General features: G+C 42.9%; 1 protein-coding gene across 1 annotated transcript in view; it reads left to right on the forward strand.

The window, feature by feature from the left end:
- Positions 1 to 8,576: 8,576 nt before the first annotated feature.
- The window catches only part of LOC138976304 (dipeptidase 1-like), a 10,474-nt gene continuing 2,358 nt past the window's right edge, over positions 8,577 to 16,692 (forward strand). The window contains exons 1-11 of the mRNA XM_070349156.1: positions 8,577 to 8,736; positions 9,119 to 9,202; positions 10,049 to 10,148; positions 10,993 to 11,149; positions 11,838 to 11,970; positions 12,238 to 12,388; positions 12,702 to 12,768; positions 13,145 to 13,321; positions 14,571 to 14,685; positions 15,827 to 15,899; positions 16,372 to 16,507. Of these exons, the coding sequence (XP_070205257.1) occupies positions 8,715 to 8,736; positions 9,119 to 9,202; positions 10,049 to 10,148; positions 10,993 to 11,149; positions 11,838 to 11,970; positions 12,238 to 12,388; positions 12,702 to 12,768; positions 13,145 to 13,321; positions 14,571 to 14,685; positions 15,827 to 15,899; positions 16,372 to 16,507 (1,215 nt within the window). The 5' untranslated portion in view covers positions 8,577 to 8,714. The remainder of the gene's footprint in view (positions 8,737 to 9,118; positions 9,203 to 10,048; positions 10,149 to 10,992; positions 11,150 to 11,837; positions 11,971 to 12,237; positions 12,389 to 12,701; positions 12,769 to 13,144; positions 13,322 to 14,570; positions 14,686 to 15,826; positions 15,900 to 16,371; positions 16,508 to 16,692) is intronic.

A 16,692-nucleotide genomic window follows, 5' to 3' on the forward strand; every position in this document is an offset into this window, starting at 1 on the left:
TCAGGTGACCTTGAAGGTGAAGGTCTAACAACTGAAGCTGGCAAGGACATTGTACACTATTAGAACTGTTTTACAGATTTTTCCTACCAAATTACACATGACCTTTGGCCAAGGTCAAGATCATCAAAGGTCACACATCACAAGGCTATCAATTCAAGACATAGGAAGCATAAACATACTTATTGGCACTTTCTACAAAGAGACATTGTCACTTTTAGTGATTCAATTGCCCGTTTCAGTCACATTTCATAAGGGGCAAAGTGACCTTGACCTTGATGATATGTGACTAAATGTGGCTCAATATCAGTATATAACATGTGCCCCACACAATTATGAAGTTTGAAAGATTTTTTTGATAGTTCAGGGTCAAGGTCACTTCAAAACATGTATACAATTCAACTTTGAAGGACTCCTGTGACCTTGACATTGAAGCGAGGTCAACCAAAATGGTATCAGAAGATAAGGCTTTCTTTTTCTTGTATACCATACAAAACTAAGCCCGCTGTTTTTAATTTGTTTTCCAGAAAACTGGCACAATGTGAAATTTTGCAGTTTTTAGACCACATTCATTCTCCCTGTGACCTTGACCTTAAGGTAAGGTCAAGGTTCTCAAGTATCTTTTTTGAGCTCTTGGGGTCATACAACATTTTGCAACATTTGGTGTTTCTTCACTTCATAGCGTTGGAGAAATATCCAAAGGTAATGTTCAGTACAGACAGATAAAGACAGGCAACGGACAACGGCTGGACGACCAGGGTGAGTATGTACGCTCACTTTTGCTACACATGCGAGTAGCGGCTATTATCCGTTGTTCACAAAACATTCCTATATAATGTTTGGAAACAATGGTAGGGATAAAAATCAACCGTTTCCAACTGTGCCAAAAAATCAAAAAGACGCGTTCTATAACGGTCAAACGGTCCCTTAACAGACTTGGGCGGGGTCATCTAACGGTTGGCAGACAGCACAAACACCCTGTGACTGCTCGCAAGGAAAAAATAAATCTGGATGGCAGTATGGCTACAACTACGTCGTTTAGTGTAACCATAACCCCTGAATGTATGAACAGCAGAAAAGGCTGTCTTTGACGTCACTGTATAATAAGAAGCACAAAAGGGATTTTTTGGAACTTTCTCTTGGTTGGAGACAAACATGTCCGCAATGCATTCGTGCATCAAGCTATCCATGCAGTCGTTTATTGTTGATTCTTTAGCTCCTCTATGGCAGGGGGATTTTCAATTTGTTTTCCTTCAATTTCACTATGGGAGTTGTTCTTAACATACGTTTGTTAAGAAAATTTTGGCTGATTGTAAAACAGCTGTAATATACGGCAGTCCAGGTTGTCCTTCAACTGTACAAATGAAATAATGCTCTTTAAAGTATCATTTACAACAGTGGTGGCTGTTTTCACAAGTATGCTACAAAAAACACGACAATACATAATACATAAGGAAAAGCCCTATGTTTGGTCAGTTGGTGAGATAGGTAAATGTTATTTTTGTGTGACAGTTCTGATGGTTTTCAAAGGGCTAATTCTTTGCTTTTCGACATATGCCCAACTGAAAACGCTTTAGCAACTCAAGTGCACACGACAACCATCTAAATAGACTACATGTTCGCAGAAAACACAATACTGAATATAGAGGGAAAAATAACGGCTCTTTTTAAAAGCACTTTTAGTAGTGAAGTACTTTTAGGATTGTTTGGAATTTTTTACCAGCAGACACCCTTTTACTGCTGAGTGTCTTAGTATTGTAAGATGTGTGATTTGAATTTTGGTTTAAAGGTGCCTTTGGTTTGAACACCCCTACCCCTACGAGGCAGAAATACAAAGAAATAGAAGGAAATTGAGCCTATTTGGAACCAGACTTTAGTATGTTCCCATGGGGGGATTCACGGTGCGAATGACACTGCGTCAGCTTTTTCATTTATCTTTAGTATTTTCTTCAACTTTAACTTTTAGGACCATGTATGAGGTTGTGGCAAGCTAAATACACAACACGACGACGTCTCGGAAAAATAGTAAGGATTATATAGGGAAAAACAACAGTGTCAGTTAAAGTCCGTTTTGAAGGTGTTAGTGGTTGGGGATTTTGAAAAGCATCAGACATCAGGCAGATACAATCCTTTCTGCGTGTTCTGGTGCAGAAAGAGTTTTCAGTTTATACATTGGGGTGACCAGTAGATACCATTTTACAACCATACCCCCAAACGACATTTACAGAGCCCAAAGAAGGATTTGGGTCAATTTCAAAGCCATTTTTCCGTATGAAGCGCCAACTTTATATGAAAATGTGTTTAATAAACATCAAAGGACTGAGGTTGAACTTTCTGATAAGGGACATTTTAAACCTAGTCATTGTCACTTCAACGTTGTTCTCTAATATGCCTGGACTAAACTCGCTTTAGATCTCGTATGAGTGCACGCAAACTCCCAAGGCAAGTAACTCTCGTACGACAAGAGTAGTTCCCCTTCCAAATTTTCTGAACTGAGTTGCTTGGACAAGAGACTGCAATCCGATGGTTAGTTTTCGACAATATTTCATTATAAACAGATCACACGCAACCAAATGCACACATCGCATCAATTTAAAGAACATACAGCGGTTTCATACACTATTTTGCCCCAGAAAACGGAACTTCATACAGTTTTTAACGTTGGAACACGGGTGAAAAAGTTCGTCTGCTTGTCCCATTCGAAGAAAGAACATTTCCTAAGCGATACCAAAACATGACCAGAACACACACTATCTGCCTTTACCGGCACAGCAGAATAACAACATAACTGTGTACTTGATTTTAGTCCAAAACAGGGAAACTGACAAGAAGTGTTAACAGATTTGATTCATTTTCCCTGAACTATACAACCGCGCATTATTCAATCGCCAGCGCAGGTAGACTGGTTGAGTGATTTGGATTCGATCAAACTTTCGCACAAAAATTCCTCTTTTCTTTGAATAACTGAAGAAAGGAGGAATAAAGAGGTTACATACCTCGTCTCAGTGATTATCAAAAATAATGGTCTCAGTTCGCGGTCATGAAAAAGCTCGCTGAAGCTCGCATTTTTCATGATCCGCTAACTTCGACCATTATTTTTGATAATCACTGAGACTCGGCATGTAACCTCTACTTATCCATCGCAACCATATGAATTATCCATCACAACCGAGTTTCGATCTCAACTGTCATTGGTCATTGTCTTTGATTTCAGAGTACAATTGAATAATTTATAGAGGTCATCTGCATATTCAGAGTTTACAGATGGACTACTTTTTTCAACATACGACTGAAATACTTTATGGTGTCAAAGTCAATATCACGTATAGGTACAGGCCTACATGTGTCAATATTGAGAAAATAAAGAATACTTCATACGATACGCACATTCTGCATGGATTTAAAGAGCGGAGTCGAGATATTTCGCTGGCTGAAAGGGACGAAAGGGTATATGATGTTTTATCCCATGACCTGCCTCTTTGTCTCTGTTAGCTGAGGAGGTGATTATTCTGAATTATCCATCGCAACCATATGAATTATCCATCACAACCGAGTTTCGATCTCAACTGTCATTGGTCATTGTCTTTGATTTCAGAGTACAATTGAATAATTTATAGAGGTCATCTGCATATTCAGAGTTTACAGATGGACTACTTTTTTCAACATACGACTGAAATACTTTATGGTGTCAAAGTCAATATCACGTATAGGTACAGGCCTACATGTGTCAATATTGAGAAAATAAAGAATACTTCATACGATACGCACATTCTGCATGGATTTAAAGAGCGGAGTCGAGATATTTCGCTCTGCATGGTCAAAGGCATGTTCAACGAGTATCGCGAGTGGGATCAAGGGACGATACTCCCTAATTTTTACACAGACAGCCATCTACACAGAACCGTGAGAGAGAGAGAGAGAGAGAGAGAGAGAGAGAGAGAGAGAGCAATCAAAACACCCCAGTCACCTGCTAGTTCGAAAACTCAATCTGAAACTGACATCGATTGTCGACTTGAAGGCATGCCTGCGGTGCATAACTCTGGAAAAGTTGTCGTAGCTGGGAACCCGTTCAGATCCATTCCAACGCCAAAAACATTATCAGAAGAGTCACCATGAAGTCAAATCAAACGTTAGGTTTTCTCATTTGGTTATTTGCTTTGGCTTTAAGTGTATTGCTTCGATTGATAGCTGAATCTGCTTGCAACCGTGCTGTTCAAGACTGTTCGAACTGTCGTCTGCTAGACGGGCTTGTGTGAATCCGAGTCGAGTAAACTGCGGGGTTCAGCGACAAATGAGGGAGTGGCATCAAAATGAAAAGAAGAAGACGAAAAGAAGTTGGAGATAGATATATGGGGAAGAGAAGAGGATGTGAGGTGTTAGATGTTGCCAACCTTTGGTGTTCAAACTCAAGACCGGGACAAAGTAGAAAGCGAGTGTACCGTCCGCGACCGACTCTCAGTGCCGACATACAACTTCCAAGCTTTATTGCTTAACGTCTACAACAGGCGAAGTATTGAAGCTTTAGCTCACCTAAACCCGGCGACTGAATATGTAAATGATCCACGTGTGAAAACCGAAACAGAACAGCGCGATGACAGCCAACATTTCTTTCCCCGACTGACAAACAGTAACACTGCATGCGAACTGACTTGGGTCAACGATCAAACCAGCACGGCCCGAACTGAATTTGTTTCGCTGCCATTATCGTGCGCAATTCTGGTAAAAATATAAACCCGGTATGCCGAATTGAGTATAACGAAAGCCGATGTCAAATATACACAGGGATATTTTAAAATGACTTTCAAAATGTAAAAGCAGATAGCAGACCTTTTTATAAGCAATATGAATGACTGAATGTCCACATACAAGTCGAATGACGCCGTCCATTATGCTGACAAATGGGAACTAGCTTTCCGCATGAATTCATTGACATGAATTTCGACTGCGGAGGCTTTTGGCAAGCTGAAAACAGGCACGGGCAGGTTTTAGTGGAAAAAGTAAGTGTTTTTAATGAAAACGTCGGAGTAATGGGATAAATAGCTTACACACCTCGTCCTGAATATCTTGCATATTTTCCCTCTGGTCGATTTTCAGGTATTACCTCGCCAAAGGCTCGGTAATACCTGAAAATCGACCCTCGGGAAAATATGCAAGATAATCAGAACTCGGAGTGTGTAACCTATATGTTATCCATGAGGTGAACTACTGAGGGTTTGGAGCAAGGTAACCAGGTTCTTGACTCGACGAGCAAGATCGCTTAAATCAAACGGATGACAATCATCATATGCTAGCAATACGAAACACCTACAACAAAAGTCAGTCAAATATTTGTGTTCTTGTCACACTCAAACCAATCCATTACAGCCATTACCTGGCCTGCTATGTCTACAGAGTCGGGAATATCTGTACTTTCTTATTTCTTTCCACCAACACTGGCCACAAAAGTAAAAGCAACATTCACACACGCCTGAAAGAGATCCTGTTCCAATACACGCCGGTCCAGGTTCAATATTTGCAACGAGTAGAAACATACGCTCAAGATCAACTCTTCCACTTCAAAAACACACGCGCCTATCTTTTCATAGAATCTGAAGACTACCAACTTCAACATTTTGGCAAAACTGAGTCAATATTTCTTGGTAAACAGAACCCTTAGTGTTTTAGTCAAACATGCATACTGGCTGGCGCGAGGAGGACGATGTCTTGACTTCAATATTTGTTGGATTGGGTTTGAAAAGTGACAAGAGACGAAGCAACATTTTGGTAACTCGCGCTTCAATATTGGTGCAATACGGGAGCACACACAAGTCTGGCAGGTAAGGCATTATGGGGAACAGGGGGTAATCAGGCAAGGTCTTCACAAAATACTTGTCCCGTCCATTTGATTACTGTCGTTCTGTTTGCTCAGGCCGGGCCAGAGGATGGGGGGGGGGGGGGGCGTGTAGGGATTAACGGCCGGACCTGGGTTTCTCAAGACGTCCACTTGGTCTTCAGCCTTCTCCTGTCCCTCTTCTGGCTTGCTGGACTCGGGCAGCGTGACGCGATGAGAATAAAGGCAGTGCTGCCCCCGCGTTAATCCCTCCCTTGCTGCCACGCCTGAGCTGCTGGGCGGGGGGAAAGCACCAGCCGCTGTGTCAACACGGCCTGTCTGCTAAAGACTCACCATCAATATTGACCCAGGTCTCATCGCGGTCCTCCGCTCGCCATACCTGGCGGCCAAATGGGATCCATTTTCACGCTGACGATATCCCCCGTGCTTCTGCCACTAATGTGCCCTTTTCTCCCACCGCTGCCTTTTGTCTCCCGCCCGGCTTGCCATTCTGTGACCGCTGTTCCATTCTGCGGCGGAGCACAGCTAATCTGGCCGACCACTTCATCCGTGGCTGGCTACCAGTGCATTACCCAATGAACTCTGGCATGGAATCCAACGTACCTGTCAAAGCAACCAGTGGCGCACTGGCTAAGACAGCCAGGTAAGGTACATAGGGCACTCTCGGCATGGAGAGAGAGAGAGAGAGAGAGAGAGAGAGAGAGAGAGAGAGAGAGAGAGAGAGAGAGAGAGAGAGAGAGAGAGAGAGAGAGAGAGTCTCGCGATATATTTTCAGGAGTCACGTGATGGTTCCGCTCTTAACAAGTACACAAAACACCCACAAAAAAACCACAAACAAACAAACAACAACAACAACAACAACAACAACAGCAACAACAACAACAACAACATTGGAGTATGGTGGGCTTGTTAATTGCTTGCTTGCATGGTAAAAAAAAAGAAAAGAGGTTCATAATATATATGTCAGATTTCCGTCCGAGACGGGACATCGGGCATCAGGAATTCAACATGCAATAAAGGACGACACATTGATGTAGCCGAAATGTTTTGTCTCAAAACAGAGCGGTAAGTCATGTTGATGGACTCTTCCATTTGAAGTAAGCTACCACGATGGGTACAGGGAAACGAATGTTCTTGTACATTGCGGACGATGCTTACTATTGCGCGCCGATCATCCGTTTGACACACATTTCTTTAATGATGATTTGTATCATTAGAAACGTATTCCCACCTCCCAAATCTGTATAATCCAACTTGTTTTCTTGAAGGTGAAGTCGCAAACAAGTATACGTTACCCACTGTGTACAAGATATACCGACGGGGTGGCCAATTTTGCAATCGCCCAGGACGGGTCGAAGTGGTCGAGTTCGACCCATACGTTCGGCGTCAGTGATGGATCCCGCCCGCAGGTGGATCCCAAAACTGTCACTGATGCATGTATGTAGTGAAACATCTGTGGTACAGAACCACGCAAACTAAGTTCCAACAGTATACTGAACGTGTTTCACAGAATATCAAAATTTACGCTTACAAGTCCGCGTTTTTTTTTTTTTTACCAGCTCCAGGATAGTGCCCGTGGAAGAGAACAGAGAACTGAGCAAGAAAACTTTACCGACTGTTACCTGTCGCGGCAAGCACCATCAGGAAACAAAAGCCTCTTTACCACTGCGGGGCAGGGGGGCGATTGAGATCCGTTTGTGGGAACGGTTTTTCTGAGTTTTCTATTGCTTGAAATGAAATGCATTCAACCCTAACACAGACTGTCAACGCTTTACTTATGTCATTTTCAGTGACGCCTAAAAGGTTTCAGCTATCGTCGTCGAAATTAGCTTTCATTCAATTTCCGAGGTTTCATGAATGGCCAAAACGTGCAATTGAAAGCGGGCACACCCGTTAATGAAGTTTTCTTTCAAAGATAATTAGTTGTTTTTGAGATGTGATTAATTAAACGTGTTGATCAGACCCACGTACGTTTTTTTTTAAAGTCCATGCAATAATGGTCCTACTTTTAGCCAATGGAGTCAGCGCCCGACTGCCACTATTTTTCACCGTCTGCAGCCATTACTGTCAAGATGAAATTAAAAACATGCACAATTAGATACTATCACCACGCGGTGGTGATGACGGGGGGTCGAAGATGTCTTCCAAAAGAAACCAACTTGCAAAACAACTATAGTTGAACACCGAAATTCGACCTTGCCGAAAAGGAATGGAAAACAACTACCACTTATGATCTACCTAGTACGTGAGCAGGCGGGGTGTTGCGATGGATGAAGTGGCCTGTTTAATCATTTGTCATGTTGAGCATGGGGGATCGCAATACCTACACTGCCTGTGCAGATGTCAAGTAATAACAATCACAAATAAAATATAAATATATGTCGATCGGTTGTTATCTGACAAGCTAAGTTTACCCAATCTCATGCTTTACCATATAAAGTAGCACAGGCAGATTAGGTGTAATATCTCACTCACTAAATCAAAGTATTATCGGTCACAGAACGACATGACATGACATTGTCAAAAAGCAATGCTGCCCAAAAAACACCACGTTTTCGATTGTTATCAAAATTAACAGGTCACTCCAAAATGAAAAGCTTCGACACGTAACTCAAATGATAATGCGCGCAGGCTTATTATTCGCACACCAGAACGTGTTGTGGTATGAACAGTACATTCACCAATGTGTGAGAAGGAGAGGTACACTTGACCTCTTTACTTATATCCGTGCGGTTGCATTCTTATTGCTGTGTACCTAACCCAGATATGTAGTTGACTTGAGGAAGCTCACACAGGCAAGGGGCAGTGTGATTCATTCTTATTTTTATTTTCATCATGTAAAAATAATGTGTATACTCGACCGTTGAAGAGTGCTGCTGACATTGCCATGATTGTGTGGGTGTATTTCAGTAAGTGAAAAGCGCATTGTGCGTGTCTGTGGGTGTAATCGTGTATGCGTTTGCGTATGTACCTGTGCTTTTGCACATACGCCTGTAAGGATAAGGATAAGGATAAGATTTTATATAGTCCATGAGGGTAACCTCACAGAAATTCGGGCTGCTTTCTCCCTGGGGAAAGCGAGCTGCCATACAGTATACGGCGCTACCCATTTTTTTTTCCTGCATGCGGAAATGTGTGTACGTAGGAATATTACAACTAACGTCTGTGTGCAACGTCTGTGACTGAAACTGGTGTCTACGACCACAGAAAGATGGCTAGTGAGCAGAAAACAGTTATGTTACGTTACATGCTTTCCGACTTTTTATTATGTATTTTCACTGCATGCCCTAGGTGCTGCAGTGGGGTGCCTGATACAACTGTGTGAGGGCAAAGCCTACCTTGTCCGCAACCTGTATGAGTGCAGCACGACAAAAGGTAAAATACACAGGATTCTTATGTGTATTTTGTCTGCTTGTATTCCATAAGTTTTGTGTGTGTATTCTTTTCAGTTTTAAACAGTTAAAACGAGCTTTAAACAGAACTTTAAAATCTGGCTTAGCTTTTGAATATATACGTTTCAAAACCACGTAACTTGTTTGCCTAACGCAGACATTCCTACATCAATGAGTACACATACACGCACGCACGGACGAAACGTTTCTTTTATGCAGGCTTTCTTTTTACAACCTTGTGAATTTACGTTTACTATTTCCCAGACACATATTTTGAGGTAATCAATTGGTCAAGTCTTTGCATGTTGACAAGCTTTGCTTGTTGTGCCCCATCTATTTCATTGATTGTATGAGGCATTGTTATTTGTAATTATTTGAATAAAACTGTTTAAACCAAGTCTCCTTCATCTTCCGCGAAAGTTGACTACAATCCACACGTACATGGTTCAGTTTCTGATTGTCTTACAAGTGTTTTGTGTGTATGACCGTTTTCTATCACGCCCGTAAAGGCACACTCCTTCTTGCAAAAACAGTTTGGCTCTGATAAGATCATCCCTCGACTTGGACACATACCGAACATTAACACATACGGTCGTCAGATGGAAACTTTGTTTGAATGAATTAGTGGCTTTTGAAGCAATTAATTCATCCAACATTCTACAGAGAGGACCCAGGCTGTTCACGTTTGGTATGTGACCAAGTGGAGAGATGGCGTTATCCGATTTAAAAGCCTGAGATGGTGAGCCGAACAAGTTTTTACGAGAAGGAGTTTGCTGCAACGCCTTTTCGATGGTGACAATGGTGGAGTAATGTCAGCGTGTTGGTGTAGATGTGTGCCGCAAGACCGCGCTGTTCGAGGCTGCCTCCTTCACACAGTATCACCTTCACCTTGCGCAACAAATCATGGACTCCGTGCCCATGGTGGATGGGTCAGTCCATACTCGTCGTTGCTGCTTTGTCGGCTTTTATCTCTTTCTTGTCTGTCCGTCCGTCCGTCTGTCTGTCTGTCTGCTGTCCGTCCGTCCGTCCGACCGTCCGTCCGTCCGTCCGTTCGTCCCTCTGTCTGTCTGTCTGTCTGTCTGTCTGCCTGTCTGCCTGTCTGTCCGTATGTCTGTATGTCTGTATGTCTGATCTGCTGTCCGTCCGTTTGTCCGTCAGTCTGTGCATGTATGTATGCCACTTAGTCTGTATATCTATCTGCTTGCCTGTCTGTCTGTCTGTCTGTCTGTCTGTCTGCCTGTCTGTCTGTCTGTCTGTCTGTCTGCCTGTCTGTCTGTATGTCTGTATGTCTGTCTGTCTGTCTGATCTGCTGTCCGTCCGTTTGTCCGTCAGTCTGTGCATAAATGTATGCCACTTAGCCTGTCTGTCTGTTGACTTTTCTACTTGGAAATGGTAGAAATGGATTCAGTGTGCAAAATTTTGATTAAAAGAAACAGAGGAAATCGTAGCCCTATTAACTGGAGATTGTTATGAGAGGCAATTGAAAAGAGAGAAAAGACAATGACAATTTTTTGTTCTCTTTAAGTTAGCCCCCCAAAAGTGTTTGTCGCTATACAGCAGAGAAACTGGAGGGTAACCGTCACAATAAATTCACCGCCCAAAATATCCGCACACCGTAAACTAAGATAGAACGACGAAGAAGAAACGAGAGTTGGTGGTGGCGATGTAGGAAGCAGTGGTGGTATTGCTGCTGTAATTGCTGCTACTGACAACGAGAAAAACAACGATGATGATTTTAGCCACAATTATGCTGTATCTGTTGCCCTTCCACAGACACAACGACTTTCCATGGCACGTCATGCTCGACTTCGGGGGTCGCATGGAGGGCTGGGACATGCGCAAGAATATGTGGGACTACTTTCAGCACCGGCCGGATCACCCCAGTCAGACGGATATTCCGCGCATCAGACAAGGACTATTGGGAGCGCAAGTCAGTATGTTACCTCCCTCACCGAGCCGGTTTGGCTTATTGCTCAAAAGTTTAAAACATCTTAAACTTCTCTATCTGATTTGATTGAAGGCTATCTCAGGTGTCTGACGGGCCCATTTTTGATACAGAGTCGAACCTGCCCTGGAAGACCACCTGTCCATGAAGACCAACTGCCCGTTAAGACCACCCCAAAGGATCCCCGACGGTTTTTACGACTATATAAATTACCTGTCCATAAAGACCACCTGTATAAAGAGACCACTTTTGCTCAGTCCCTTGGGTGGTCTCTTTAGACAGGTTCGACTGTACAACAATATCTTGTAATTTCTCATGTTTGAGATAATAATGGCCATTTGATTTGATTTGATTTAATTTCTGTATGGCCACACAGTTTCAGATGAAACAGATACTGATGCAAACAATATCACACGGACAGGATTACTGAACATTAACAACAACGACGACAACAATACTCAACAACAACAACAACAACAACAACAACAACAACAACAACAACAACAACAACAACAACATGCTAGATTAATCAATCTTAGAACATCAAATAAGACTGACATTATCTTCTGGCTTTATCCCTAAGATTTGGACACCCATGGTGGTCCTGGTGGGCACATGATGAAATTGATCTCATCGTGTTTAAAGTGGTTGGAATGCTATATATATGTTCCAGCTGTGGTCAGTGTTCACCAACTGCAGCGCCCAGTACCGTGACGGCGTGACCAAAGGCCTGAGAGCTGTGGACCTCATCAAGCGATTTACCCACAAGTACAGCGACTTCTTTCGCTTCGTCACTTCCGCCGATGGTACGATGTTTGGTGATTTAAAATTAAGACAGAGGGGAAGGGATAACGGGAGGAAGGAAGAACGTAAAAGAAGAAAACATCGTTCTGAATAACTAGCTGTTAATTAGGAGGAAGGCGGATACTGCTATATATAGTAATATGATAAGGAACGTCATGTTGCTTGGCTACCTAACGTAAGGGGGAGAAGAAAAAAAAGGGGGGGGGGCGACTTCGTACAGGCTTCCTTGTGAAACTAATATAATTTTAGTTTTTCAATTCATTTGTCAGGAATTCTTGAGGCATTCAACGCTGGAAAGTTTGCGTCACTGATTGGCCTGGAGGGTGGTCACATGATCGACAGCAGCCTGGGTGTGTTGCGGATTTATTACGAAGTGGGCGTGCGTTACATGACCTTGACCTGGAACTGTGCTACGCCATGGTAACGTTAAACGCTGTAACGTTACATGTATCTTTACAATGGTTTAACGCCGATGTTTAAGATCTTTTGCTCTGTTGGAATTGGAGTTTTGTCAACTTGTAAGCACGAATTACTGAAAGAGCACAATGTACAATGGACAAGTCTTTAACCGAACCACGTCGGCACGCAATCGGCAATTGCAAAAAGGACAAAGCAAGTCATGTGAACTGAGATTTTAATTGGAAAGTGTGAATATCAGTAAAACACCTTTTTTTAACACTGTTATTTTTGATTGGTATAAAATATATTTTGTCAAAACTCTTTTCTTCGCCAGGGCTGACAGCGTAACAAACACGGTGATAAACACACCTGTACACCACGGCCTGTCGCAATTTGGAAAGGTACACCCTGACAGATTTTTCTAGTTCAATGTCATATTTATGCAGTTTGAGTAACATATTTTTTTTAAGAACCCGCAGCTGCAAGTTCTTTGTAATTATGAATAACTAACCTTCGACCCAGCGGTCTTTTAAGTGGACAGACAGACGAACACTTATAATTCAGAAAATAAACTTATCTTAAATATTGTCCAGAAGCTCGTTCAGAAGACACAAGCGAGACTCTGTGTTCGTCTTTCTGTCCACAAGACCGTTGGGTAGAAGATCAGTGACCGTAACGTTTTGTTTTGTCACAATTAAACGTTCCTATTACATAAGCTTGCTTGTGTTTTGATTCATTATATCTTTTGTGTGAACACACGGCTGGCTGGTACTGCAGCGCGTTGTGCTCGAGATGAACCGACTGGGGATGTTGGTGGACGTGTCTCACGCGGCGCTAGACACCATGTATGACGTGCTGAACGTGTCTGCCGCCCCGATCATCTTCAGCCACTCCTCGGCCTTCGCCCTGTGCCCGCACCGCCGTAACGTGCCGGACGACGTCCTGCGACTGCTGGTGAGCGCAGCCTACCATGCCAGAATGAAACCCAAAATGTTTAACTATGGTACAGACTAAAGTCGGGGTAACACCCGGGAACATGCCCCTTATGGTTTAACCACGAGGGCGTTAAAAACATTTATCATCAGTATGCACAGCATGAACTGTGACACTATCTGCCACATTAGACAGGGTCATTACCGTACAACTACCAAAGGATTCCCTCGAGATGTATCTTTTGCTGGTATACAATCAATCAATGAGGCTTATATCGCGCATATTCCGTGGGTACAGTTCTAGGCGCTCTGCAGTGATGCCGTGTGAGATGAAATTTTATACGGCCAGTAGATTGCAGCCATGTCGGCGCATATTTACCTTTCACGGCCTTATTCCAAGTCACACGGGTATGGTAGACAATTATTAACTGTGCCTAAGCAATTTTGCCAGGAAAGACCCTTTTGTCAATCGTGGGATCTTTAACGTGCACACCCAATGTAGTATACACGGGGGGTGGTTCGGACACCGAAGAGAGTCTGCACACAAAGTTGACTCTGTGAAATAAATTTCCGCCGAACCTGGGATCGAACTCGCGCTGACAGCGGCCAACTGAATACAAATCCAGCGCGCTACCAACTGAGCTATATCCCCGCCCAGTGCTATAGATATTTCCTCTGTCGCAAAGGGCATGTTTTTATTCAAAAACACAGTATGGAATTCTTAATTGTTTTACATACTACTATGACCCTTCTCCGCGAGTAGAGAAGAGACTGGACACATAGTTTTCTCCTTTCCCCAGAAAGACTGACATTAATTCACATTTTGAACATGATGCTCTTTTCGGCGGCTCATGACCATTTTCTTTCGGTATGGATTTTTCTAATTGTTTAAACCAATTTTCCGCCCATGAGACACGAAGAAAATGTCAGTCTACGATTGAGCAGGACCCCATGAGTAGAATTGGGGAGGCCCTTTGCTGTAATTAGACTAGTTGGCAGTCAAGGTGTCAAAACTGAACTAACTCGTCGACTCTCCTTTTACGCTACAGCTTCACATGCAAAGAGACTTACAGACTTACAGTCGGATACTACACTCATGTCCTTTTCCTTGTTCAAAGCGCCACGCGCTTTCCTTCAGTGTTTGCTTCGACATAAGTTGTAGAAAGCTATCTTCTGGGCAAGAAAACACACACCAAGGTTAATGTGTAGCAAGCTCTTAGTTTGGTAATGACAAAAGATGACATGATAAACACGTTTCTGTTGATGCACAGCGTAATAACGGTGGCATTATCATGATCAACTTCTACCCAGACTTCATCAACTGCACTCAGGATGACGTTTACGACACGACCTTCAACAGGACAGCCTCCATAAGCCAAATCGCAGGTGCACTTAACTGTCATTACCTCCACTGCTTCTATCATTTATGTGATGTGCATGCGAGCATGCGTGCGTGCGCTCGCGCGGATGTGTGTGTGTGTGTGTGTGTGTGTGTGTGTGTATGCGCGCCCAGTGTGTGTGCGCGCAGTATGTGTGTGAATCTAGGGGGGAGGGGGTGGCTGAGTTCCCCTTATCAGGTAGGGGTACTTTTTTTCTGAATGAGCAACCCGAAATGCCCCTTTCAAACGCTTGACTCCAAGATGGCCCCCGCACACCATCCCTTGTACTCCCGCCTCGTTATGGAAGCCTCATCCTCTCGTACAGGGTGACCCCCCCCCCCCCAAAAAAAAAAAAAAAAAAAAATGCAACCCACGATATTGCTAGTCCAATTCCCATGGAAGAATGCGTTCGTGTCATGTATGAATTTTGCGCGCTATTGTGCAAGTGTAACTCTACAACGAAGGGAGTTATTTTCCATTCATATGAGTTGAGCGAATATCTTCATAGTTGTTGTGCATGTCAGAAAAAGACAAAAACACAAATAACTGGCATCCCATCTGCTCCCTCTTTCTCTTTTCCTCTCTCTCTCTCTATCTCTCTCTCTCTCTCTCTCTCTCTCTCTCTTTCTCCCGCAGTCTCTCTCTCTCTCTCTCTCTCTTTCTCTCTCTGTGTCTGTCTCTGTCTCTGTCTCTCTCTTTCTTTCTCTCTCATTACATTTGATGTCAAATTAGGCTACGAAAAGTCACAGTGATGGAAGACTTCGTTCTGATTATTTTCATATTGATCATATCTGTCCATATAGCATCAGTATTTCATTAAACATGTTCTGGTAATTCCCAATTTTGATCATAACGTAAGAATTTGTGTATAGCCTGCAACGTGTATGTAGTCCTGTGAATAGTTTTTCTGCCTTTTATTTTTTATTTTTTACTATGTTTATCTTTTGTAATTGTTTTACGTTTGTATGTGTATGTATATAAGATTAGAGTAGTCCCTCTCTGGGCGAGGGCTGGTTGAAAAGAAGCTCGTTTATATTGCTTATGCCACAACCCTCGTAAAATAAAATTTGATTTGATTTGATTTGACTTGATCTCTCTCTCGCTCTCTCTGTTAAGCCGATGAGTTTATTCATACTTTTATGTTCTAGACCACCTTGATCATATCAAGTCAATCACGGGACCGGATCACGTTGGAATAGGCGCGGATTTCGATGGCATGGAGTAAGTAGATCTGGCAATCAATAATTCGGGCAATAGACTATGAAGCGCAACGGCGTTCAGACAGAACCAAACTTCTCCCAGTGGGGCAAGCTCGAAGCTCGAAACAGTGAAGCAGAAGAAAGACGGCGAAGTGTTCAGATCCACGTAACAACGACGCTCTTCACACCCTCTATTTATTAAAGTGTCTTGATTTAACTAGAGAGTGTAGCCATCGTCGAACGCTGAAGAAGAAGAAGAAAAACTAGAGAGTAGATGCGTGTGTTGCTTATCAGGCAGTCTGGTAATGATAACGCAATGCAAACTGATATTTCACATTGATATTTCACATTTCAAATTAAAAAAAGAGCGTATATGCTATATCCTAAATGATTGTTTGACTGGCTGGCTAACTGCTTAACTGGTTGACTGTTTTATTGGTTGTTTGGTTGGTTGAATCGTTGCTGTACTTTTTTTCTTTAATGTTCATTATCAGTCATGTTGGAGAGCTGAAGGACGTGTCTACCTACCCATACCTCTTCGCGGAGCTACTGAGCCGTGGCTGGCCTAGAGCTGACCTGGAGAAGCTGGCTTTCCACAACTTTTACCGTGTTCTGAAAGCTGCTGAGCAGGTAAAGATGATTAGACAAGATAGCGAAACTCAAAGATACTTTAGAAATGACAAGTAGGCTACTTACATGGTTTATTAGCTGCCGAACGTGTATTCACTGCCAGTGACTTTGACCTCAGACGTTATTTGGCCTCTGTTGCTGGAACGTCACTTGTTATAACTGAAGTTCCAGCAAAAGAGGCCACC

This window comes from Littorina saxatilis, linkage group LG1 (genome assembly GCF_037325665.1).
Source record: "Littorina saxatilis isolate snail1 linkage group LG1, US_GU_Lsax_2.0, whole genome shotgun sequence".
NCBI lineage: Eukaryota > Metazoa > Mollusca > Gastropoda > Littorinimorpha > Littorinidae > Littorina > Littorina saxatilis.